At 44.2% G+C, this 24,466-nt stretch overlaps 1 protein-coding gene across 3 annotated transcripts; it reads left to right on the forward strand.

Annotated features, from left to right (window-relative positions):
• The first annotated feature begins 302 nt into the window (after positions 1 to 302).
• Positions 303 to 24,320, forward strand: LOC121597966 (protein real-time). 3 transcript variants are annotated; one of them, XM_041924335.1, is made up of 10 exons: positions 303 to 1,459; positions 3,522 to 3,903; positions 18,284 to 18,759; positions 18,831 to 19,314; positions 19,662 to 19,920; positions 19,989 to 20,110; positions 20,418 to 20,492; positions 21,159 to 21,417; positions 21,490 to 21,590; positions 21,667 to 24,320. In XM_041924335.1, exons 3-10 carry the CDS (start codon positions 18,317 to 18,319, stop codon positions 21,841 to 21,843), a joined length of 1,920 nt encoding a protein of 639 aa, XP_041780269.1. In that variant the 5' UTR covers positions 303 to 1,459; positions 3,522 to 3,903; positions 18,284 to 18,316; the 3' UTR covers positions 21,844 to 24,320. The 3 variants fall into 3 exon arrangements, with proteins under 3 accessions (XP_041780269.1, XP_041780267.1, XP_041780268.1); XM_041924333.1 differs by lacking the exon at positions 3,522 to 3,903; XM_041924334.1 differs by lacking the exons at positions 3,522 to 3,903; positions 20,418 to 20,492 and having other exon boundaries at positions 304 to 1,459.
• Positions 24,321 to 24,466: the final 146 nt, after the last annotated feature.

Below are 24,466 nucleotides of genomic sequence, written 5' to 3' on the forward strand. Positions count from 1 at the left end.
CTTTAAAAAAATGGTTACAAATTTAAGAAGTTTTTTAAAATAAACTCAAACAAGCACACTGAATAAACTTTTAATAAAAACAATACTGCAAAAACGATTTGTAATTATTATTTTAAATTATTTAAAAATGATTTTTTAAATAAGCACAAAACCCCTGCAATAGCTATTTCTGTCTAACGATCCCTTTCCGTATAAAAACCATTCCGCTCTCTCGCTCTTTCTCACTCTCTCTACAGTATACAATTGTTAATCGCTCATTTATACAGAGAGAGAGAGCACACAACCGTGGTCCGTGTTTTCGTTTGATAGCAGAATTTTTAACCGTGCGACTCAGGTCATTTTCCTTTTACAGTCGCTTGCAGACGGGACGGCAAATCGGACCATGTGTTAATCTGCACCTAAAACAACTGGAGTGCTGTGTGTGTGTGTGTGTGTGCGCGCGCGCGTGTGTATCTCTGTCTGTGTGCGTGTGTCTTTTCGTGTGCATTTCAAAGTTTTCCCTCCTGCCATTTTCACCCATCTCTGTGAGGTCTAACTCGGAGGTCTACTTACAACGGTACTTAAATCTTGCTGTTTTCGCGGGCGGTAGAAAAGGTCTTTCAGGTCTGTACGGTTGGTACATCGTGTGCATGTGTGTGTGTGTGGAAGTGTTTGCTTTATTATCCACCGAGCTGTGAAACGGTGTATGTACGCGGTGTGCTAACGTGTCAACAACAATTGCCAAAACCGCGCTGCTTTTAAAGGCAAATTCGCCACGGCATTATTGTTGTACCATTTCTCGTGAATGGTTTAAAGTGCTGCTCGCTGCCGCCACCAAATAGCAATCCAAGAGCTCCGTGTTTTTTTTTTTTAAATCACGCCCGGTACATTGCGCTTTTCCTCTCCCTGGATCTACCTTTATTGGGCGCTGTGTGCGTGCGTGCGTGCGCCTGTGTATCCAAGTAAGCGTGAAAGAGTGAAACGGAAGATTTGTTGTGTTTACCGTTGAGAGTAGGCGCAGCGAAGAAAAGGAAACAAAAAAGTCTCCATCGAAACCCATCAAAGGGTTGCTGCTGCTGCTGCTGGGAGCCGTGAACCAAGCAAAACCGGTTCCGAGCAGGGCGGAAGTGAAGCTCAATAGAATCATTCCCTTCGTGTGTTGTTGCTTGCTAGGGAAGCGAAAGTGTTTCGAGTTGCAACGGTGGTGCGTGTGTCTCTGTGTGAGCAGACAGAGCGAGAGAGAGAGAAAGAAAAAGGAGCGGAAGTGGATAATACGCCCGGAAGCACGAACAACCAGCGAGAGTTTTACTTGTAGAACGGAAAGAAAACACCCCAAAGAACGTGAACGAGAGTGTGCGCAAGCATTCAGCAGCATTCGGTGTCAGCAAAAGCGACTACTAAAAGAGCTCCAAAAGCAATGGTGCAGAAGTATGAATCTCCCGTCAGGATCTACAAGTATCCCTTCGAGCTGGTCGTGGCGGTAAGTGCAATGATTTCGTTTACCATGCTAAACTGTACTCCCTTTGCATATCTGTAGCTTTAGCTGGGCGGTCATATACGCTGACGATCCCGGTTTGCACGTGCAACCAACAAGCGATCGAAGAGCGATAATTATAACGGCAAATTGACCACCACCACCAACACCAACCTGTAACCGATCGTGTGTGGTCATGTGCAAACGCTTGAACGCTGAAGGACACTTAGCGGCAGTATCGCAAACTGGCTGGCCGGCAGGGCGGCTGATGCGACATGGTGCAACAATAGCCGATGACCTGTTTATTTTTATATTTCGTGCCCGCCACGGGAAAGGTGTGACCACCAACCGATCGACCGACCGACGTAAACAATGTTATGTGGTTTTTCGAGAAAAGGAAAAATTGCAATCACACTAGCACACCCCCTAGCTATTGGCGAAAACAGCTGATAAAGGCGCCAAAGGTGCTCATTCTGGTTCACGTGGCCCAGTTCCGGCCCAGTGCGCAACATGATTAAATTAAAACCATGTTACCGCTCATTGCTTCAGTCTCATAAATCAGGCGGCGGTGGTCGTGTCCACCGCTAGCCTGTCAGTAAGACAATGGACCATTTGTTTACCAGCGCTCTTCTAGCCTGCTGTGATGCGAAGGATTAGTTGAAGTGTTCGCAATGACCTTCGCTGCACCTGAACCGTGTGCGGTGCCGTGTAGATGCCACTCGACGGTCGGTGCTCGACTTTGGTGGGCGCTAGTGGGGTGCTCTCATGGTCCGGGTTGGTTGGTGGTGATGGTGATTGCGGGTCAAAAGAGCCCCCGAACCAGGGGTCTTTCTTGTTTTGTAACACGTTGTGTATGCCACTGCCGTCTTCGTGTAATAACAACAATCAAGTAAAGTGATAGTAGACCTATGATATCAAGAAATAGTCAACATTCTGATCAAAGATATGCAACACCAATTTGATAGACACGTTTGTTGAAAACCAGTTATTATTATACGAAGGGCAGCCTGCCCGGTAGTCTAAGTTGTTGTTGTACATGCTCCTACAAGGACGTTTAGTGGTTCGATTCCCTTCTAAGCTCGTCTATGCATTACACAAGGATTGTCTGTCCATATCTGGGGGTACATGGGGCCTCTAAATAAGTCCAATAAATCATCTGTCTAGTGCCAGGGCGACGGCCAAACAAAAATAAAAATAAGATGTTTTTCTATTATTGAACGTTAATATTGGAAAAAAGCAAATATTTCAAAATTAAAATTTAATTTATTTTATTTTATTTCACACAATAAGCACACTTTATACAATAGTTTACTATTCGTCTGTTAATTACAAATTCTGTATCGATAAATTTATCTGAGGGTTTTTCACTTAAAAGCAATAATGCTTGCTCTTCAATAATCTTAAAGATGTATATAACTTGTATTTGTTTGTTGTATACTCTTGTGGTCATCATATATTTTCCTTGAAATATTCAACACAGCACTATGGTTGCGTGGTAGGTTGTGATAGATATTCAACGAAATTATTGTTATAACCATGTGGGCAGTAGTTCATTGACCTGGTAAACCCTGTAATGTAATCAGAATTGGACAAAATCAAATTGGAATTTCCAAGGAGCCTGTCCAAAACGGGTGCCATAGAGGTGCCAATTTCCATCGTATGAAGTTGACTTCTCATAAAAAAAAGAGCCAAGGAAGTGTCCCACAACTAAGAGAACCCTTGGAAAATCCGTTAATTATCAATAAAATAGAAAATTAATACCTAACTTCCATTGTTTTACTAAATGTTATTTCGATTTTTTTAACATTTCTTCTCAATCCTCTACTTTGAATGCACATAAAGAGATCATATTCCGTGGTACTAACACTACTCATAAGCGTAGAGTAAGAATTATTGAAGAATCATCTTATAGAGTTGAATACACTTAATGATTTCGGTAAAAGTAAATAGGCAAAAATTTTACCTTATTATGACAGATATTGTGTTTTTAAATAATAAACTTATCGCAAGTTTGTCTTCCTTTTTTACAAACGACCCTGTTTTTTTTATTTTGCTTCTCACACACTAGCACGAACAATCAAACCCCTTTCAAGAACACGAAGCCCCAATCGTCAGATGAAAGCACTAAAATGCGCCACCGTTTGACGTAATCGGATCGTTTTCATGCTAGAAAAGTAAAACGCTACACCCAAAAGCCCCTACAGAGACACGGCGCCACATCGATATTGATTAAAAAACGAAGAGCCACGCTTTTTGTTAACTGCGGGCCACAGCGCCCGGGGAATGATATTGGTAGCCAAAAAACAACGAACAGTATCGAAAAAAAACAAGCATCATGCCGCCGCCTAGGTGGTTGGAATTCTATCGCAGAACTTTGTTCGCTATCGCTAGGGGTTAAATGTGGCAAGACAGCACCAGAAGAAAGGAGGAGTTCAATGTAACGCTATCAGGTACATCTCTCTTTAGATGCATGAACTTAGCTCCAAATACCAAGTACAAATCACCAGAACAAAAGTTGCCTGATAAGATTAAAATTGGTCGAAAAAAAAGACAGCTTTCCAAAAAGCTTTTCCACTAAACATACTTATCCGGATAAACCATGGAAAAGCTTTCGTTTATCTGGCCACCACCACCTGCAAACCGTGTGCTTGCATCCTTGCTTCTCTCCATCAGCACACACTCCACTGTTGGGTTTTCCGTTGGCAACGAACGTGTTTCGGGTGGTCTCCCGCGAGTACTTTATCAATTTAATGCTTTACTAGCACTCTAATCCTAATTTGCTGCTCTTTCGAGTTCGCGTTTATATCGCGCGCGCGCTCCTCGGTCGGTGTTAAAAAGTTTCACCGCACCATCCCGGTCGTTCGTCTGGGGGTCGCCGGTTTTGATGGATTTTACGTGACAAATCTTTTCGGTGCCAATCGTACTCGAGCTGCTCCTTGGTATCAATGGCAATGTGTAAAGTTTGGGGACGTTGTTGTAATGGAGCCAAATCTTTCTTAAGAAGTTTTGCACTTGATGTTGCACCGCAGAGAGATTTTTATTGCTTTACCAAGTAAATTTTGGAACATGAATGATTTAAATTACAAATTATTTTGCTCGAGATTGTACACAAAAGAACGGTTAGCAAACGTTTCATTTTTCTATTATATTTTTATCACGCCATCCTTGTTTGTAACTAAGATCTGCTCTATTTTTCTTATGCCTTTTTCTCTTCTTCATCTTACATCTGCAACTATTTTTAATCCTTCCTTGTTATGGTGGTGCACACCACACTATCTTCTGCTCCACTGGCTTTCCAGGAAATTCCTGCTTTCCAACCAACACAAAAAAAAATATTAAAATTCCGTTTTTCACCCGATTTGCCGCAAGGTTTTCGCCGCAGTTTTTGCTTTATGCTTTGATATTAAAGAGAAATTGCATCAACCAGCGTGTTTCGTGCCATTCCTTCAAAGATTTTCAAGGTTGCACCATGCGCTCAAACAACCCAACCACAACACACTCACACACGCACACACACACACAAACGGGGTGGACCGCAACGGAATATCGCACAGTAAACACGACGCACAGTAAGCGTTGCATTCGCGGCAAAACCGAACCAACAGCGACCGAAATGTGTCAGTTTGTGTGTGTGCGCGCGCACACCAAAACACACCTAGTGCACAGCATTTTCCCAACATTCACCAGCTTTTTCCTCGCGTCTTCTTTTTCCATTCTATTGCCACTCGGCAAGGTCCCCGCGTGGCGGAGACGAGGGTCTGTGTGTGCGGCCACAGTCTAAAATGTCGAACACTATTTTGTGGAATGTAATACACACGGCTGCGGTAACGGCGGGGTAGTGTGTGTGTGTGTGGGCAGCAAGGGAGGGAAAGTTTCGCAAAAGTAATAAATTTTAAATCGCATCACTACCGCGGCGCTACGCCGTTTTTGGCTCGCTCGTGGACGGCCGTGTAATGCTGGTGATGATGATGATGATGATGTTAAAGGAACTTCAATTATGCATGCAAACGCCTACTGCCTCTGCTACTGTGTTGTGTTGTTTCGTGCCAATTCCAGTTGTTCACATGTTCGAGATGGTGAGAAAGGGCCGTTTCGACCAATGCAGTGAGCAGCGACAATGCAGTGGTAGTAGTAGCAGTAGCACGTGCAGTACGTACCCCCCCCCCCCCCCCACCATACACGCGGTGCAGCATTATCTCCCACCCTGTGTTCGGTCAGCTGTTGAAAAGGGGGATGCCGTCGACGGGCCAGTAGCAGTAATGAAATTGCAAAGGTCAACAAACGGCGCCGAAATCCGGCGCAATGTTTTTATAATCCACTGTTGTTGGCCTCGGGTGGACTGCTGCAAGTGTGTACCAGGTTTTTGGCATCGTGCCAGCCAGGGTGTCAGGTAGTTTACTTTTTCTATCCTTTCCTGGCCGAAATCTCTTAAAACTGATAGAGTAAAAGGGGGAGTAAAGGTGTGCAGCTTAATCGTTCAGGATGTGTTGCTAGTTTACTGATGTTTTAGTTACTACAAAGAATCCTAGGAATAGTGAAGACTGCTTACTATCTAATCCTTCACTAGTGAAAACGATTTACGCATGCTTATTTCTTCGAGTTCATTCTTTTACAGATAAGCAAAACACACAAGTGGCGCCTGCTCACTTTTCCCCCACTTTACTGTACGTCTATTGATTACACTAGAAGATATAACTATACAACTAGCAGCGTTTCAGGTGTATTAAATAGTAAATAAATAGACAAAATAATACAGGATAATATTACTATGCAGGTTTATTGCATGTTTGCTGATCAGTTGCACGAACGGCAAAGTTTGGGAGCCAATTTCAGAAACGTGATGGGTTTAATATCAATCAATTAGACCGATATAGGTTGGGGATCTTTTCAGGGCCTTATGGGAGCAGTATTAGTTCCGGTACAAATATGGATTGGAGAACAGTTTCAGGATTCATGTAGGTTCTGCAATGTGAGAACCGATGTGAGTTCAGGTACAGCTTCAATACAGGAACTTCTTCAGGATAGGCATCAGGAGTTCAAGTCATGAAATCAGTTCCAGGACCGAAATAGTTTTGTGATCCGTTCCAGGAATGGTATTGGTTCGGGAAAAGTTCCAAGTACGTTGTAAGCTTGCGATTCATTCCATGGTTGCTATGGGTTCATATTCAGTACTTAGACCGGTATGGGTTAGAGATCTTTTGAGGACCTTATGCGTTCAATATGGGTTTCGGAACAGGTATGGTTTAAAGAAAAGATCCATAACCGGTATCGCTTCAGTAAAAGCTTCAAGAGTTGAATTATTTCAGGATAGGCATCAGTTCTTGGACCGATATAGATTCCATGCAAGAAATCTGTTCCAGGAACGAAATAGTTTTGTGTTCCGTTCCAGGAATGGTATTGATTTCAATTATTGAAAAAGTTCCAAGTACGTTATTGGCCTGGGATCCATTCCATAAATATGGGCTCGATTTCAGTTCTTAGGCCGGTTTAGGTTAGGAATCTTTTGAGGACCTTATGAGTTCAATGTTAGTTCTGGAACAAATATGGTTTGGGGAACAATTTTTTATAGGATCCGTATCGGTTCTGTATTATTTCCAGGGCGAATATCGGTTCAGGAACAGTTGGAGAAATGCTGTGGATTCAAGAACAGCTTCCAGGAAGAAATAATTTTAGGATAGGCATCAGTTCTTGGACTGGTACAGGTTTAAAACATATCATGAAATCCGTTAAAGGACCGACATAGTTTTGTGATCCGTTCCAGGAATGATATTGATTCGGAAAAAGATCCATGTACGTTATAGGCTTGTGAACCTTTACATTAATATGGGCTCAATGTCAGTTCTTAAACCGATATGGATTAGGAATCTTTTAAGGATCTAATGGGTTCAGTATTAGCTCTGGTTCACATATGGGTTGGGGAACAGTTTCACTATCCTTATGGGTTAGTTCCGGAACTAGTATGGTTTGAGGAACAGATCCTGCACCGATATGGGTTCAGTGACAGCTCCGGGACATGATTTTTTCAGAATAGGCATCAGTTCGTGAACCGGTATGGACATAGCTTTGGGACAAGTTCCCAGTGCGGTAAAGGCTCAGGATCTATTCTAGATAGTTTCCAGGATCATAGATGGTTTCAGGGTCCAATCCAGGGCCGATATGGTTTCAGGATCATTTCCACAGCAATAATGGTATTAATCAATTTTCACTTGATATATTCCTTGGATGTTTGGGGCCCCTGGGAATAGCTTTGTACACTCCTGTAACTGTAACCAATTCAACTTGTGTGGAATTAAGGAAACACTTTTGTTTATACTTTTAGTAAGATCTCGTTTGGATCAAAATAGCTGCAATATTCCACAGTAAATTGAATTAAAACTACTCTAGTGCTATATACATTTCACTCCCTGTATAATCTTCAATATTGCATCAATTCGTTCCTCATTCTGAAACAATTTCTTCATAATTGTGCCCAAAAGGTCTACATAAAATGATAACCCATCCAAAGCCCTTATGCTCCCCAAGGTCAAACAAATGTACAGTTTAACGAATGCTTACCTTCCCATGTGCTACGTGTGCGCTACGATCATAAAAAAATGAGATTGCGGCCGCTAACAGTGTGCTGAGGTGGGTGTGCGCGTGTGTGTGTGTGTATTTTTGGAGCCATCCGAATGGCACCGAGAGCTGCAAACACAAAACACACGAAACAACTCACCTGGAAGAGTGCGTTGATACGACGGCGTGTGGCGAATGGCGACAGTAATGGCCTTTCATGGTACACACTTTTCGAAAAACGGTCGCTGTACATGCCGGGGCAGCATCTTACGAATGTCGTTGGCTTAACCGAACCGAACTGCAGGACCACTTGCTTCTGTGTGTGTGGGGGGGCGGGGGGAGCACAGTCCTCAGTATGATAGAGGGCGGAGTAATTTTATTTGCTTTGCAATCTTGCTTTCATCGTTTTTAGTGTTTTTTTTGTTTGTTTTACAACACAGACTAATAGAGCCATTTTTTGTGTGAAAGCTGGAAGGGGAAACTCTGCAAAGGGCTTTCAATTTCACTATTTATTCGCAAGTAATTGTGTTTATTTTGGCATTTTCAAGGTTTTTAATTTGAATATTAGAGTTTGGTGACTTTAAATTGTATTGTTTGAATTGAAATGGAGCAAACACTGGTATCTTGAAAAGTCTGATGTTGTTCTTCGAGTTGAATTATAAGGATTGTATCAAAGAATAAAATCAAATTAAAATATTCTTGACATTCTCCATTACTATAAGAATATTTTATTATTATTTTTTTATATTTCATTGTATTATGTTTTTTTTATAAACTACTCAATATAAATGGAATAAAAAGTCGTTTTTTTTAAAAGATGATATAACAGGCGATTTAAAAAAAGCCAAATCGTGGAAAAATAGCTCTTTTCCTATAACTATTCCCCACAAAAGTAACTAAATAATTAAATTATGCACAAGCTGCCGATAATGGACGTTAATGTTTCCCTTCGCCCGACAAACCCCCCATCGCAGCGTTGCACCAGTTTACCTTTGCCGACGTCAAAGTCACACTTCCAAAACGTTACGAAAGCCATATTAACAACAAGGCATAGGACTTTACGTAACAATGTTATGATTACCTGCCCAGTGTGCATAATCGCTGTGCTTTTTGTGCTGTCCTATTTGGCGCTCCACACAGTAGACGACCTCAGCATGCAACAATTTGCCTAGGGCCTTAATCGCTAGGGGGAAAAGGGTGTAGAATATGAAACGTAAACAAAACCCAAACACTGCACAAACATATAACTACACACATGCACACTGGGCTGGACTGGACTAGGTAGTGTTGTGTGAGGCTATAGATAGATTTGCGTTGTGCGGCCCAGTGCATCGCCCTCCCCGTTGTAGGGTTTCTGCAACTTCTGCCGCCAAAAGTCTGTATTGAGGAGGGGGAAAAGTGTGTGAAATAAGCTGCACTTTTGGAGAAGCAATAACAACCACCAATACGTGGTCAAAACATAGAACAAACATGCGCAACCGTTGGTAAAACGGAAGCAGTATGGTGCGCCCTTTGGAAACTGAAGGAATGGATGGGTGCAAAGTGCGTCGCAATTCAAAGTTTTCCCATTTTTGCAAACGACTAATAAGAACAACTACTGGAATAAGGAAGGAAAGACTGGACAGTGTAAACAAAACCTATGAGGTAGTTGGAAAATACGGCCCTCCCGTATGGGGAGCTTGTTGGAATTTCACATTTGATGTCGGCCGGCTGACCATGGTCATGTCAGGAACGGTGTTTGCTTAGGCAAACTTTCCCCATAACGCCAGCGATACAGTTTGGCGAAGTCCTCGACATCCATTGTCAAATGGTTTTGGGGGGAGGCGACCACCCTTATGTGTTCCAAATGCGCACAGAAATTGGCCAAAGAAAAAAAAAAACAAGAATTGAAACGGTAGACGATTCGCCCTCCTCCCCAGTAGGTGTGACCCCCTTTTTGGATGATGACCTACAGCATAAAGCAGAGACCTTCCTGCCTAGTGACTTGATCTTGGCAAACAATGATAGATAATTTTGCTTGTTTGCACACACACACACACACACACACACACACACACACACACACACACACTCAGAGTGAAGAACTCTGAGGCAGAAATGGCAGAATGCAACGACCACAGTGCAACACCGCACGAAAGCCCACTTGTAAAAAGGGACGACGCAATGTGGTCGCAATTTGCTTAATCTATTCGTCCTTGAGGTCGAGCGACCCCTTTTGGATGGCGGGGTCGGGAGTTTATTAACGGAGCTTATAACTTTGAATAATGCAACGGTTTAATCACGGATGCCCGCGCCACTCGAAACGGTTGCAGGTGGTTAAAGGTGGCCTTTTTTCCACCGCCATGCCCATTATCAAAGTAAGTCATGAATTTTTAGCTTTGTACTTTTCACATAGGCCTCCTATTTTAAGAAGGGAATACAGAGAGAGAGAGAGAGAGAGAGAGTGTGTGTGTGAAAGGGAGAGTGTGAAAGGCTCTGCTTAACAACAGGTGCTGTGGATGTGTTTTTTATTCCCTTCAAACCTCCTGCTTGGTGTGCTTCTCATCCTTCGTGGGGAGAGCTTTAAATGATTGATAGTTTAACGGGATGGGTGCGCTACAGGAAATCGATGGGAACGACTGGGAATGGGCCGTTGTTGTTGTGGCCCTCCCAACCCCTCAGCACTGGCAATCAAGCGCTATGTAGAGCTTCCGTTTTGGTATCGCGTTCCCAAACAGCGGTTCTGTCCCGGATCGATACCGTTTGCTTTCCACTGCAATGGTGACACTCAAAGTCCACACCACCGTCCATTAGTGGTGGCCCAGCGGTGTATTGAAGGGGGACAACAAGAACAACAAAAAAAGCAGCGGATATAAAAGTATAGAAAAGCGCCCGGGCTGGAGCTGCTGGACGCCGTGCCGCCAGGCCAGTGTTTCGGTCAATTCCGCCTGATTGGATAATCAACGTTCAAAGTCGATGATTAGCTGCTGGTATTTGTAATAGTAGTAGTAGTAGTAGCAGGGGGTAGTAGTAGGGGGGGGGGGGGGTACTTCCTTATCGACGCCTGCTAACTAGCGCCCCTTAGTGCCCGGTGACTGTTTGTTTGCATTTTTTGAACACGCAACAACCGTCCCATTTCCTTTTCGTTCGAGAGAACACATTTTCCCTTCGCTTTTGAGTGGGCTGGAAACCTGGCCTGGTGGCATGTCGATACTCGCTAGAAATCGATGTGGATGTTTTTTTTTTTGGTTAGGAATAGCAGCTGCTGCACAGGGGAGGGCACTTCATGTGCAGTTTGTCCTGAAAGCTTTGTACGCTAGCGGAGAATGTCGTTGGTACGTGTGTACCAACGCACCAGCCAATCTTGGAAATGGAAAGGAAAAGTCAAAGTTCAGCGTGACGTCGTCGCAATCTCGGTCGTGCCACCCCCTGTAGCCGTGGTTGGGTGTGTGTGTGTGTGTGTGAGTGTGCGTGTGTGAACGTTCAAATCTGGTGAAGGTGCTTAAGGTGGTACCGCCATTGGCCCACTGTGGGTCGTTGAGAAGATTTCATCAAGTGGCACACCTGTACCCGGGTCGAGATCGAGACTTGCGGCGGTCCCTGAACCACGTGCCTATGATTATGTAGGGGGGAGGGGTAAATTACACACCACGCTGCAATGATTGCAAGTATTTAAATTATAGATCTGTTGACACCGTAGGTTCTACTTTGTGAGATTGTGGTGTGTTGTGCATGTATCATTTGTAAGGGGTTTATTGATGGGGAGAGATCATACAATTGTTACAAAAAGCTTTTTAGGTATAATATTTCTTGGTGTTCTATTATATTGCCATTCTATTCTGGAAAAAATGTTGAAATAGAATGTAGAATCTGATGATGAAATTGTAACATTTGAAAAGAACCATTAAAAAAGTAACGGAACATTGAGCACAACGTCACGCTCATTAAGCGTCACGTTAAAATAGAAGGCATAAGTGGAGCTATACTGGTCATGAAACTGTCCCACAATCGATCGGAATCGGTTCGTTGATCAATAACGACGAAAAACCCCCTGAAGCCTTTTTCGTGCCTATACGGATTGAAGAATTTAGATGATGATGATGAACTGGTCCTGAACCTTTCCTGGAACTGTCTCCAAATCCAAAGCGATGCAAGATTTGATCTTTAATATATCCGCAGTTCAGGTATTAAGTCCGAACTCATGCCTTTTCTAGAACTATTGCCTGTCGAATATCTGGCTACAATGATAGTAATTAATCATTGTATTGTAATTATATTTGTGGAATTTGGTGGAATATATTGACACAGGCATTTACCACTCAGGATTATTACGTAGGAAGGTATCTGTAACAACTACCAATGGACTATTTACTGTGCAATATTCCTCAATGTTATATTTATCTGGACCTACTCGACGAGATTGGAGAAAGAATTCGACATTCAACCAACGATCATCAATAAGTTCCGTGAATTGCTCCTGTACTGGCTCCTGGCGCATCTGGCGACGAATGACCGAGCGCATTTATCAAACAATTTGGAGCCGCTACAGAAAATATTTTATTTTTCCATGATTTTTACTTAAACTGGACTGTAAAAGCTTTGTAATTGATCGATAAATATGCAAGTATTTCAGACATTTTCGCATCAAAAAATGGTGAAAAAACTACTTAAATTGAAGATCCGGCATGATCATTCCCTCGATGACCAAAAAAAAAAAGCTTCCACCAGCCGCCGACACTAGCGAGTACGGACAATGTACCCCGGCCTTAAAACAATAGCTACACTCAGACACCTTTTCAATCTACTAGAAGATCGTATAGCTAAGACAATTTTACCAAAAATGATTGCAAAACTGAGTCATCCAAGTATCGCCGCATTACTTCGATGAGTGCCGTTGTGAAACTATTCCAAGTTCTTGTTTATAACCCTGTATTGTCTACAAACTATACCTATAACAGCCCAAATCAGCGTGGACTCGTTGCCAGAAGGTCAACAACGACCGGTCTGGTGCAATTTTTAAGCTGCAGCCACATATCTGTTGATGATCAGATGGATGGCATATTAAAAGGCCTTAAAGCTGCTTTCGACAATGTCGCTCTGCTCGCCAATGCTTTACAAACTTGGCCTACCTCATGGTGACATGGCTAAGATCATATCCGAAAGAGGGAACATAATCAATTAGATTGAGTCCCAATCTGTCTAGATCTCTTTGTGCTTCCTTCGGCGTACCTTTGTTACTCTGAGGGCCTTTGTTGTTTACGCTTGTCCAGAGGACAATCACCCCCTGTATGCGGACGACGCAAATTCGGGGCCCAGACGATCATCAGAAAGCGTGATGCGCTTTTCGATTACGCACTAAACGGGCAAACGCTGAAAAGATCAGATTGTGACGATAACTTAGGCATCCTAGTTTGAACCTAGCTTGCTCATGGCGCAAGAATGCAGCCAATTGCTGTGCCTTGTGCAGTGTGCTAGCCCTCTCGTACTTGGGCTCTAAGGTGACTAGAGTCAATCCAGCATAGAGCAACCCTTGGAGCTCTGTTACTGGAATCACGTCTTATGGAGTAAAGGATTACTCGGAGTGCCACAACTAGATCTTCGCATTCGACATGCCAAATTGGCTTTCATCATTGGACTCCTCAACGGGTGCATTGACTGCCTGGCTATCATCCATTTGTTTGTACGTGTCTGCAATAACGCTTTGTGCTGCGTATTGCGAAGCTATTGCAAAGCCGTCGACTAATAAATAAATAAATTACTGGAATAGTACCCGTGAGATGCAGCATCTGATCCTCTAGAATCGTTGCCGTTCGTTGCGATCTTGTTATTTATTTGTAAGGGACTTGGCCGCAAAGTAATTTCAATTAAGTTATTGTCCGCTGATCAGATGCCACATGTCCCAGCTTTTGCTTACATTTGCAACAATGTCCATCTCCATCCTCTTAGGTAGGCCTGGTTGGACAATTGGTCTAAGCCTCGTCATTCAAAGATACTTGGCAATGATTCGCGCCTTGCTCTTTGGCATTTTCAACCAATTTCTTTTTCATCGAAATAAGTGCACTGAATCAACTTTTTATAACTTTTTATAACGTGTTTAAAAATGGCGTTTTTTATTTGTTTTAATTGAAACATGACACAAAAAATATCCTTTCCGCCATCAATCAAGTTGAGTTTTCACGTCGCGCTGTGTTTATAACGCAACACTGACAATAATAGTTTGAAAAACGATATGATCAACAAGTGAACAATGTTGAACGTGTCCATCAAACCACCCCGAAAAGCAGACATCTTCCTTCCTTTCACTTTCATTGCAGCAACCATCGCTTGTTTCAATCGGCTAATGCAACATATTTTGATCAAACTAGCGAAAAGGGGCGGTTTACTGTGGCCCCTGTGGCAAAACGGTCACGGAATGCGAAACCAAACGGTCCGCGCGATCGCAACAAAGCCCCCACTTCTCTCCGGGCCTGTATCCGGATGTGTATGTGTGCTTTTTTGCGATTACACTCAAGACCTACCACAGAAAGAAGGCACATTTATCAGCGGCACACGACGACGACGACGACGACGACGGCTGTTCCGTTCCGGCTGCGCATCCGCCTAGTGGAAGACAATGATAATGAAGCTGAAGCTGGCGGCCTGTGCATGGCGGCGCGCATGGCTCCACTACGTGCCCCCACCACTTGCTGATGGCTTTATACCCTTTATCACCGGACCGGCGGCGTGCCATGTTGTCAATGACAGTGAAAAGTATCATTTTTCCACACCCACACGCGCCCACCGTTGGAATCTTCCCGCAAAAAGGAGCGGAGATTCTGCACCCGCTTTGGTGGGGAGATGTGCGGTTGTGGTTTTATGCCTCGCTTGATATTGCCCACCGCACAGGTCCTTGATGTGATGGTGTCCTCCCAGGGGGGGGGGGGGGGGGCTGGATGGGAGCAGCTGGATACGACGAATGTTATTTATAAATTAATGAACAACGTGGGCGATTTCTCGAACGATTCGATGACGGCAGGAAATAAGCCACACTTGACTGTGCAACGGAAGGTACCCAACGGGAAAATTGGATCCTTTTGCTCTGCTTCTTCTTGCTGGGAGTGGCCCTAGGTGGCAATGGGTGTGTAGTACGTACTCCTCTGTACAATTGATGGCGTGTTTTATGAGCTAAAGCTATAGTTAATTTATCTTCAATCGAACAACGCTTCTCCTGTCCGTTAATTGTTCCCTAATTGATTGGCCATTGGACACGTTGGCGACACAGGACGAAGAGTAATGGAATAATCCATTGACAGGCTTAGGATAACACTGTTTAGGAAGGTCACAGTTAGGTGCGCTGCCTGCAATCGATCTCTTTCAATTCAGGGCCTACGCTTTTCCTGCCCGTTACTATGAAGTTTTCTCTCCTATCACATATCCTCTCGGGGTGAAGGTCATCATGAACCCTGTCCATGCTTCAGTTTTTGTTTTCCACTCCAAACCCTCAACCTTGTCCTTGTAATAGAGGCTTCAGGATTGCAGTGGGTGTATTTGTGTGTGTGGTTGTGTGCAGGAACTCCTCCTGAATGAAAACGCCCTTTTGGAGAGGGCGTCAACGTGTTCCTCCCCCCCACCCAGTGGGGAATGCTGAATTGCCGGGAATGCGTTCCGGGAAGCAACGACCCACACCAATCCGCCTGTTTTGATTGACACAGTCCAACGCTGACGACGGTTATTGACAAAACTTTTATCATAACTGGTGCCTGGATGGTGTGCTCTACCGTCCGCCTCTTCCCCGCCTCTACTGCCACCGATGCTTGATGAAGGTTAAGGGGCTGCGAAACAAATGGAACCCATTCAGACCAAATGTATGCGTTAGCGAAGTCGGTCCTTTTCGCAGGCCATTCAGAACCGCCCGGGACACTGTCACTGTGTGCCGGTGGGTAGCTGTCAACCCACACACCGAAACCCAAGGGACACTCCAAGGGATGGGGGTGGCCTGGGAGGAGATTATGTCAACTGTAATCAGCGTGAGCTGGTGCGGGGGGGGGGGGCAAAAAGGATGCTTCTGGGCTTACCGGTGCTTCTGTCTTTCTGAAGCAGAACCATACGCCGTACGCTCCAGCGAGCAGTGCGAGGTGCACTCTCGTACGGCTTAACTTCACTTCACTGTTAAAGGGTGTTTCGGTCCATATTGGGTCGTTTGAAAGGTTCTATAATTCAATCCGCGTTGGTCTTGTGCAGTTGTCTATAAAACATAATGATTGAAGAATTCTATTATTTTTTGTGAAACATCAGTTATACGAATATTTGTGCAACCATATCGTAAACAGTGAATATTCATATCGTAAAGCATACAACGTTGAATAGATCTTCTCTTTTTTAACTCTTTTTATGTTGTCCATGATCTAATCCTAATAATTTACATTTCAATCATTCCTATTACACGTTATTGGTTAAATTCCTATCACAAAAATGATTGTCGTGGCCTCCCAAGACATCATGAAGATTCTTTATACCTTCACAAAAAACAGAAAAAAAGGATGAATATTAGTGATGGGCGGGGCGACCCTAACCGGATCGAGTAGGCTTAGTAGGTTCGCCAAAGCATATGCAATTCCGACCCGTGGGTGCAACAAGTTCAATAGGTTCGTACGAGTTAGGTAGGTTCTTACGAGTTCAATAGGTGCATACAAGTTCAAACGGTTCAGTAGGTTCAGTGGGTTCAAACGGGTTCAGTAGGTTTGATGAGTGCCTGCGAGTTCAGTAGGTTGAGTTGTTTAACAGACGGCGAAAGTGATGAATAGAAATGTAAAAAAAAACAATCTATTTTTATTTATTACATTCGACGTCTATCAAACAACCCAACTATAGAGTACAAACTCTCTAGTTAGTACGCAATTGTACCAGCAAAGTCTTACTGTATTACAACTGAACTCGTAGACACCCATCCAACCCATTAAAGCTACTAAACTCGTATGAGCCTACCAAACTCGTATGAACCTATTGAACTCGTTGCACCCACGGGTCGGAATCGATCCCGGCCTAGCTGCACTCGATTCCGGATCGATCCGTTAGTGGAGTCGTACCTGCCAACTCCCAACAATAAATCCAGAACTTCGATATTTTGTAATGACATATTCTGTCTTTGAATTTTAAAGATAGTTGTTCTAAATCCCTAAAAATCTAGGGCCGGTCTGGTGGTACAGTCGTCAACTCGTACGACGTAACAACATGCCCGTCATGGGTTCAAGTCCCGAATAGACCGTGTCCCCATACCCCCATACGTAGGACTGACTATCCTGCTATGGTAACAATAAGTCACTGAAAGCCGCCAAGCTCACTTCACTAGTAGGTACAGGCAGGCTTTGTGACCGACAGCGGTTGTTGTGCCAAAGAAGAAGAAGAAATTCTTAATCCCTTGACGGTTACAGTCTCAAAGGAATCCATATTATGTGCTATATTGGGATACCTATCCTGTAGGATGCAGTTGCAGTTAGTTTGAACAGATCGATGTCGCACAATAATTACGCGGTTTTGGTGAAATTGTTATAAAAATATATATTTTAGTAAAATTCAATAGCCACAGATATTGAAACAAGTGTAAACCCTTTTTAAAGACTGGCCCTCATTTGGTTTAAATTTTTGTTTCTATATTCTTGCTATCATACACATTATTTGAGCTTGTTTATTAATCTGTCTTATACAAAACGCCCATGAATATATTAACTAAAAATTGCCCTATTTATACACCTATAATTGATGAAACGATAAATGGAGCACCCTGTATCTGAAAACATTCTATTGTACTTAGCTGCCATGGACTGTCATGGTGGCTTATGTTGAATTTGTGCAAGCAAGCACCAACACACTGGTAACAGATTGATTAAATTTAGTTTTTATTTATCTATTTTAAAATAAACGGAAATAACGATACAGTACGGTACGGTACTTCCAGCCCCGCGCTGTGGGTGGCTTAAACACATACTCTTAATGGCGTACAGCAAGCTGTTTATTGATCGTTGCAAACATCCAAACAAGTAGTTGCTAGTTATGATAAAATTGCACCATCCGGGGCGAAAGATAACGTTTCGCTAGCTCACGTGCCGCGGAAGAGCTTCCTCAATCATCTGAGAGCGATATGTATGTGCCGTGAGGCGTATATCTAAAAATAAATAAACATCTTCAGATAGCAGTTTGCCAATAAAAGTCCCTTTAAATAGAGATATTTCCATCTTCTTTATCATTGAATAAAGAAAACAACATTCTTACCTCTTATTTAATACTTCATGCTTTTCAATGCTCTTTTTTCCCCACAACCAGGCCTACGAGCGTCGCTTCCCGACCTGCCCGCAGATGCCGATCGTACTCGACTGCGAGATCATCGAGGACAACGTGTTCGACAATGGTGCCCGGCGTGACACGAAGCGCCGTTGCAAGATCGCAGTCGAGGCGCCGTACCTGATCAAGAAGATCATCGGCGTCGATGTGGTGTTCTTCATCCAGCAGAACTTCCTCGACATGAAGACGCGCACGCTGAACATCGAGGCAACGAACGAGTCGTTCGCGACGCGTGTGGAAATCTTCGAAAAGTGCCGGTACTACGCCCACCCGGAGAATCCCGACTGGACGTGCTTCGACCAGACGGCAACGCTGGACATTAAGAACTTTTTCGGCATCGAGCATTCGATGGAGAAGATGGGCATGAAGCAGTACACGCAGACCACGCTGAAGGGCAAGGAGATTATTGAGTTTTTCGTAAACGAGCTCAAACAGGAGGGCATCACGCACGTGGATAGGTAGGTGGAAGATGGGTTGAAAATTAAATCAAATGATACTAATTCTGTGCTCTTATCGTGCTTCTTTGTAGATGGGTTGACGATGCGACCGTCACGTCCACCACAGCTGGTACAGCAACCAACACAACGCCACCGGAAAAGCCACCGCTCTGCCGGGACAACTCCATCCTGGACGCCGATTACATCGCCAAGTATCTCGGCCAGCTAACGCCGCTGCAGGAGTCGAAGCTGGTGCAGCTGCGCAAACGGTTCGAGCACGGCACGTCCGAACACCCGGAACCGGACTACCAGACGCTGTTGCGGTTTTTGCGTGCGCGCGATTTCAGCATCGATAAGGCGACGGGCATGCTGCAGGAGTCGCTCCAGTGGCGCAAGGAGCAGCGCATCGACAGCATACTCGGCGAGTACAAAACGCCGGTCGTGGTGGAGAAGTACTTCCCGGGCGGCTGGCACCACCACGATAAGGACGGGCGACCTTTGTACATACTGCGGCTCGGCACGATGGACGTCAAAGGATTGCTGAAGTCGGTCGGCGAGGACGAGCTGCTCAAGCTGGTACGTGAGGGGCATTGACCGCTGCGGCTGGCGTGTGCTGGCTATTATCTGTTCCAAAAATGGGCAAAACGTGTCGCGCAAAGACCTCCTCATTTGACTCTGACCCACGGGGCTGGCGCTTATCATTTTCCGCCTTTGTGCACATGTGTCTAGCCCCCAAGACACCAGCCAGTCCCAAAGTAATGGGGTCAAAGGGGGGGGGGGGGGGGGTCGGGTTGCGAACCGCTCTTGATTCCGGTTGTGTTATCTCCCGTTTGGTGTTGTGGAGCCGCCAGCAGTACACAGAAAGTTGCTGAAATTAATTTCTATTTCCTTCTTTTCGTAACCTCTTTTAATCGTTTGCGCAGACGCTGCACATTTGCGAGGAAGGCTTGCGGCTGATGAAGGACGCGACCAAGCTGTTCGGCAAACCGGTCTGGAACTGGTGCCTGCTGGTCGACCTGGACGGGCTGTCGATGCGGCATCTGTGGCGGCCGGGCGTAAAGGCGCTGCTGCGCATCATTGAAACGGTCGAGAAAAACTATCCGGAAACGATGGGGCGCGTGCTGATCGTGCGCGCGCCGCGCGTTTTCCCCGTCCTGTGGACCATTGTCAGCACGTTTATTGGTGAGTTAACAGCAGAGAAAGATACAATTTCAGTCACTAAATCTATTCTCTGATGCCGTTTTTTGCAGATGAAAACACACGCTCCAAGTTTCTGTTCTTCGGTGGACCGGACTGTATGCACGCGGAGGATGGAATTGAGCAGTACATCGATACGGACAAGATTCCCAGCTTTTTGGGCGGCTCGTGCAATGTAAGTGTGCCAAATTAAGCAGACCGCATTCCTTACCAGATTGGCAAAACAGCCCTGAGAAAGCTGATCACTTGAATTATTGAAAGTTTGAAGACGCAAACGCTTTGAAGACTCTATCCTTTGGTAATCTGTACCAGTACCGGATCAACCTTTCTCTTCCATCCCTCTATTTCCTTGCTTTTTCTTTTCCCCACTTCCTTTGCGCTGCATAAAACTGTGCTGCAAAACTCTATTTGATACTGATACTAACCACAACACTCCCACTGTCACCCACAAACCCCCCCCTAATTTGCTCAATTCTGTGCAGCCCAGCATACCGACGGTGGTGGAAACGATACCGGCTAAACTGTACACACGCTGCTTTCTGGGCGCGTGTCACTGTGTAAGATACTGTGTTTGTTACTTCATTTTCCTTCGTTTGTTTTTTTGTTTTCGTCCCCACCCGATACTCCTTCACGAAGATCTCAAGCTAATGATATGCGTAAAATTATGGAAAATTCCAACATCCACCATGCTCCGTTTTATGTTTTCGTATGCTCATTTAACGCCACACAGCCACAAACCTAATATTAGCCATGTCGTGTACTACGAGTATCACCGAGTCGATTGTCCAATTGTTGCATTACCAAATTGTGTGTGTGAATCGTCCCGTTAGCTCGTCCTCATTTGATTCGTCCATCGTAAAGCTTTCACCGCCACCTGCTCCTTCCCTTCATGCGTTTTGCTCCGTTGCCACTGCAGTTGCATTCCCATTGCATTTTGCTACACTTACGCGCAAACAACATTTGGCCCGCCCGCCGGGGGGGGATTGTGTACCATCCATGTACATTTTTATTATGAAATGCTCGTCCCACATCGTCACCGTCACTTGAAAGGCGCTCTTTAAAACTGCATTCCACCATTGGATCGTTTCGCTTGTGCTCGATAAATAACCTCTTTCAAAAGCCGTCCAATTTCATGCTCCGTTTTGTTTGGGTATCATTCTTCTTTTACATATCTCTTATTTACTATATTATGTTCCCTTTTTCCTAACCATTTTTCGGCACAGACGCTAATCCACGAGGGTGGTTTGGTGCCGAAGCATCTGTACAAGTCGGAATCGATCGAGGAAACGAACGGCGCGATCCAGGCGCACGATCATCACGGCCTGTACAAGGCGGTGGACCTGAAGCCGGGGCAACTGTTCGAGCTGCTGATACGCAACACCGACCCGAAGAGTGTCCTCACGTGGGACTTTGAGGTGCTGAAGAACGATACGCTGTTTGCCGTGTTTCACACCGAGAAGGAGATCGAACAGAGTGGAAATGGTATGGCGTTGGCTAAGCAATCAAGTTAAACGATCGGCTTTAATAATTTAATGGGGCTTTTTTTTCTTTCAGATGACTTTTCCTCCGTGTTTGATGGGCCAGACTTTAAGGAGGGTACCAATTACAAGAAGATCGAACAGAGTGTTAAATGCCGCCCGAAGGAAGGTGTACAGGTAATTGAGATCGTTTATTATTTTATTCCAATTATTAATTCATGCTTCCTTTTTTTTACGGGTTGCACTTCCAAAGGGCTCGCACGAAATGGCATCGACCGGCACGTACGTTCTGCAGTGGATGTGCCCACCGTCCTGCGATGGGCCAGCGCAGCTAATGTACTTCCACGAGATCCTCAGCTCGGCCAACTACAAAGGCTCGATGACCAGTCTGCAGTCGGGCTTCTCCTCCAACAGCTTGCAATCGCGATGATGAACGCTGCACGAGACTGAACGGCGAGGGATCACTGCCCTCCAATCAGTACCACATGCCGACGGCGGCGACGGTAGCGGTGAGGGTTGCTCCAGGAGCAACCTGTAATGTTCAAACAGAAACCAGCCAGCATGCATGATGCGTGATCGTGATCATGATCGTGAATCTCTTACAAACTGAACGTAATCTCTACTCCTACACAAACATGGCAAAGCTATAGTTGGAAACGAAAAGTTAAAGGAAAACTCATACACACATACACAAAAGGTTGTAATACAATGGAAACCAAAAGCAAGGAACGTGAATCGAATCGTAATTGTAAAAAGCTAAAAGTTATAAACGTGTCTAGAGACAGAGAAAGAGATATGGAAGCAAACAAAAATCATTTTACACGCTACCCACACACAACCCCATACACTAAGCGCAACATTTTGCAATGCAGCAACACGAGTGAACGAAAGTGAAGCATAATCAATTAGTAGGATAATAATAGTAATACAAAACAACCCCCCCTCCCCCACCCTCCTCATGCCACGTAAACAAGAAGATCTCGCCCGTTTAGATACGGAAGCGGAAGCGTTTCGTTGTACCGTACGTACGTAATCGAAGATATTAGACAAACAACACAACCAGCACAACAACACAACAGCATAAATATGAATCTTTCAAGAAGCTACTTCCCTGCCGTCCTTTCTCAAGTAGGCTGAGTGTGTGCGCGACGTATGTACGTGCGCGTTTGTGTGTCCCCATGTGAAGCGGACAATAATAGTAGGAATTTACTTGCAAACAAATACGTACGTGATGAAGAGGTGTAGAACGCAAAGGAAGAACAGGAACCTTACGCAGCCAGCATTCTTGCGCAGCAGTTAGCACGTGATGATGATGTGTGTAGGTAAGTGCAAACGTTTTTTTTAATTATTATTAAGCAAACAATCAGACACACCAGCCACGGAATAGTAAGATATGAGATATCAGCTTTTAAAATCACGATGCCGTTTTCAATGTTGACCGTCGTAATAGAAATAGCTTTCATAGACTCACATATACATCTCTATATATAGATAAAGTTAACCCTTATATACGCTCAACACTAGAACGCTATCGACGTGGTGTGCTTAAGGTGTGTGTGTCTTAGGGTAACGGGGCTGCGGGGTATGGATGGTTTAAAGTTTAGAGAAACCGTTGTGACGGAGAAGAGAGAAAAGGGAACCTTTTTTGTAAATGTACGCGCAGCAAGGTTACGCAGCAAATTGCTAGGTAGAATGAATTTTATTTGAAAAAAAAACAAACCGCCACAAGCAAAGCATCACTACAGAGGAGCACACAGCCGTAAATGCGTGCGTGTTTTGTCCCATTTTTTTAAAAAAAAGAGAAGGCTTAATATTCGCATCATTGCTGGTAAATGACGAAGAAATATAAGGAGGTGTGTAGGAATGTTAGAAAATAAGCAAACAGGTGATAATTAATTACGGCTAATTTCCGTTACAAACGCGTGTCTGTGTGTGTGTGTGTGTGCTGTAAATGATTTTATTTTAACGTACTTGTGCTGTATAAGTGGGAAGATCGTCTGCGCGTCACGCGAAAGGGAATGGATGAGCGGAGTTTCGTTTAACACTTAACGGGCCACAATGTACCACTTGCGGGCGCGTGCATTGTTAATGTTTTTGGGGCGAACGTTTTACATTAGAAGTGGTTTTTTGTTTGTAGATGGTTTTATTTTGCATTAGTTCAGCAAATATCACCATCACCTTGAAACATTTCACCCCAAAACGTATCTCGCATTGTTTGCTAGCGAAGTAAGTGACTACACCGATTGTGCAAAATACATTGTAGGCTGGGTTGGCGCAACACGCAGCTTTGATGGCAGCTCGGTTTAGCTCTGCAATCATTAAATTGGGGTATGCAATGTAGCTGATTAGCGGGCAAGCGATTTGTTTTACTTTTACCTTGTGAAGTATGTTCAAATAGTGAGTAGAGAGCTGAGGTGAGAATACTATATATGTTGTCGTTAAAAACGTGTGGCGAAATTAGCTCAGCACAGTCGTGTGTTGTTTGTAGGTTCTTTTTTTGTGTAAGAAAATGCAAAAAATAGATTTTTTTACACGCTAGTTTGTTAATGGGTAGCATTTTCACTTTTTTGTAAAATTCAAAAACTACAACCACACAATAGAGTGTAACCACATACGAGATTGATGATTATTGTACAACTTTATAGACGCCTTTTTTCCCAATCAGTGTGTGTGTGTGTGTCTCCCGAAGAAGGAGACGCTGGAGAGCAGTTTGTTAGATTTGCAGCGCTGATTTGTTCATGTTGTTTTCTAAGGCATAAAAATAGGTAAAAAAAAAGAACCCCCTTTTTCGCGCAACCAAAAAGCAGACAAAAAAAAAGAAGCAACAACCACCAAGTGATAGGAAATTGTCATCCAGCAACAGCAAAATGCAACAGCAGGCAACAACCAAAAAAAAAAAACAAATGGCAAAAGTAAACGATGGTACACAAAATCATACATATTGAATGCCCCGCCATCGCCCCGTGTGTGTGTGTGTGTGTGTGTGGTGGTGGCGATGGATGGTGGCAAGATACGGTTTTAGGCTCAGTGGCGCGTGGAATAGGAAAGTGCAA

The sequence above is a fragment of the Anopheles merus genome, chromosome 3R (assembly GCF_017562075.2).
Source record: "Anopheles merus strain MAF chromosome 3R, AmerM5.1, whole genome shotgun sequence".
NCBI lineage: Eukaryota > Metazoa > Arthropoda > Insecta > Diptera > Culicidae > Anopheles > Anopheles merus.

Excerpts from the sequence above, each read along its gene's own strand:
- LOC121597966 (XM_041924333.1), top strand. The coding sequence starts at position 1,397 with ATGGTGCAGAAGTATGAATCTCCCGTCAGGATCTACAAGTATCCCTTC. Across the intron at positions 18,760-18,830 it reads GGCATCACGCACGTGGATAG|ATGGGTTGACGATGCGACCG; the intron begins GTAGGTGGAAGA and ends GCTTCTTTGTAG. Across the intron at positions 20,493-21,158 it reads TTCTGGGCGCGTGTCACTGT|ACGCTAATCCACGAGGGTGG; the intron begins GTAAGATACTGT and ends TTTTCGGCACAG.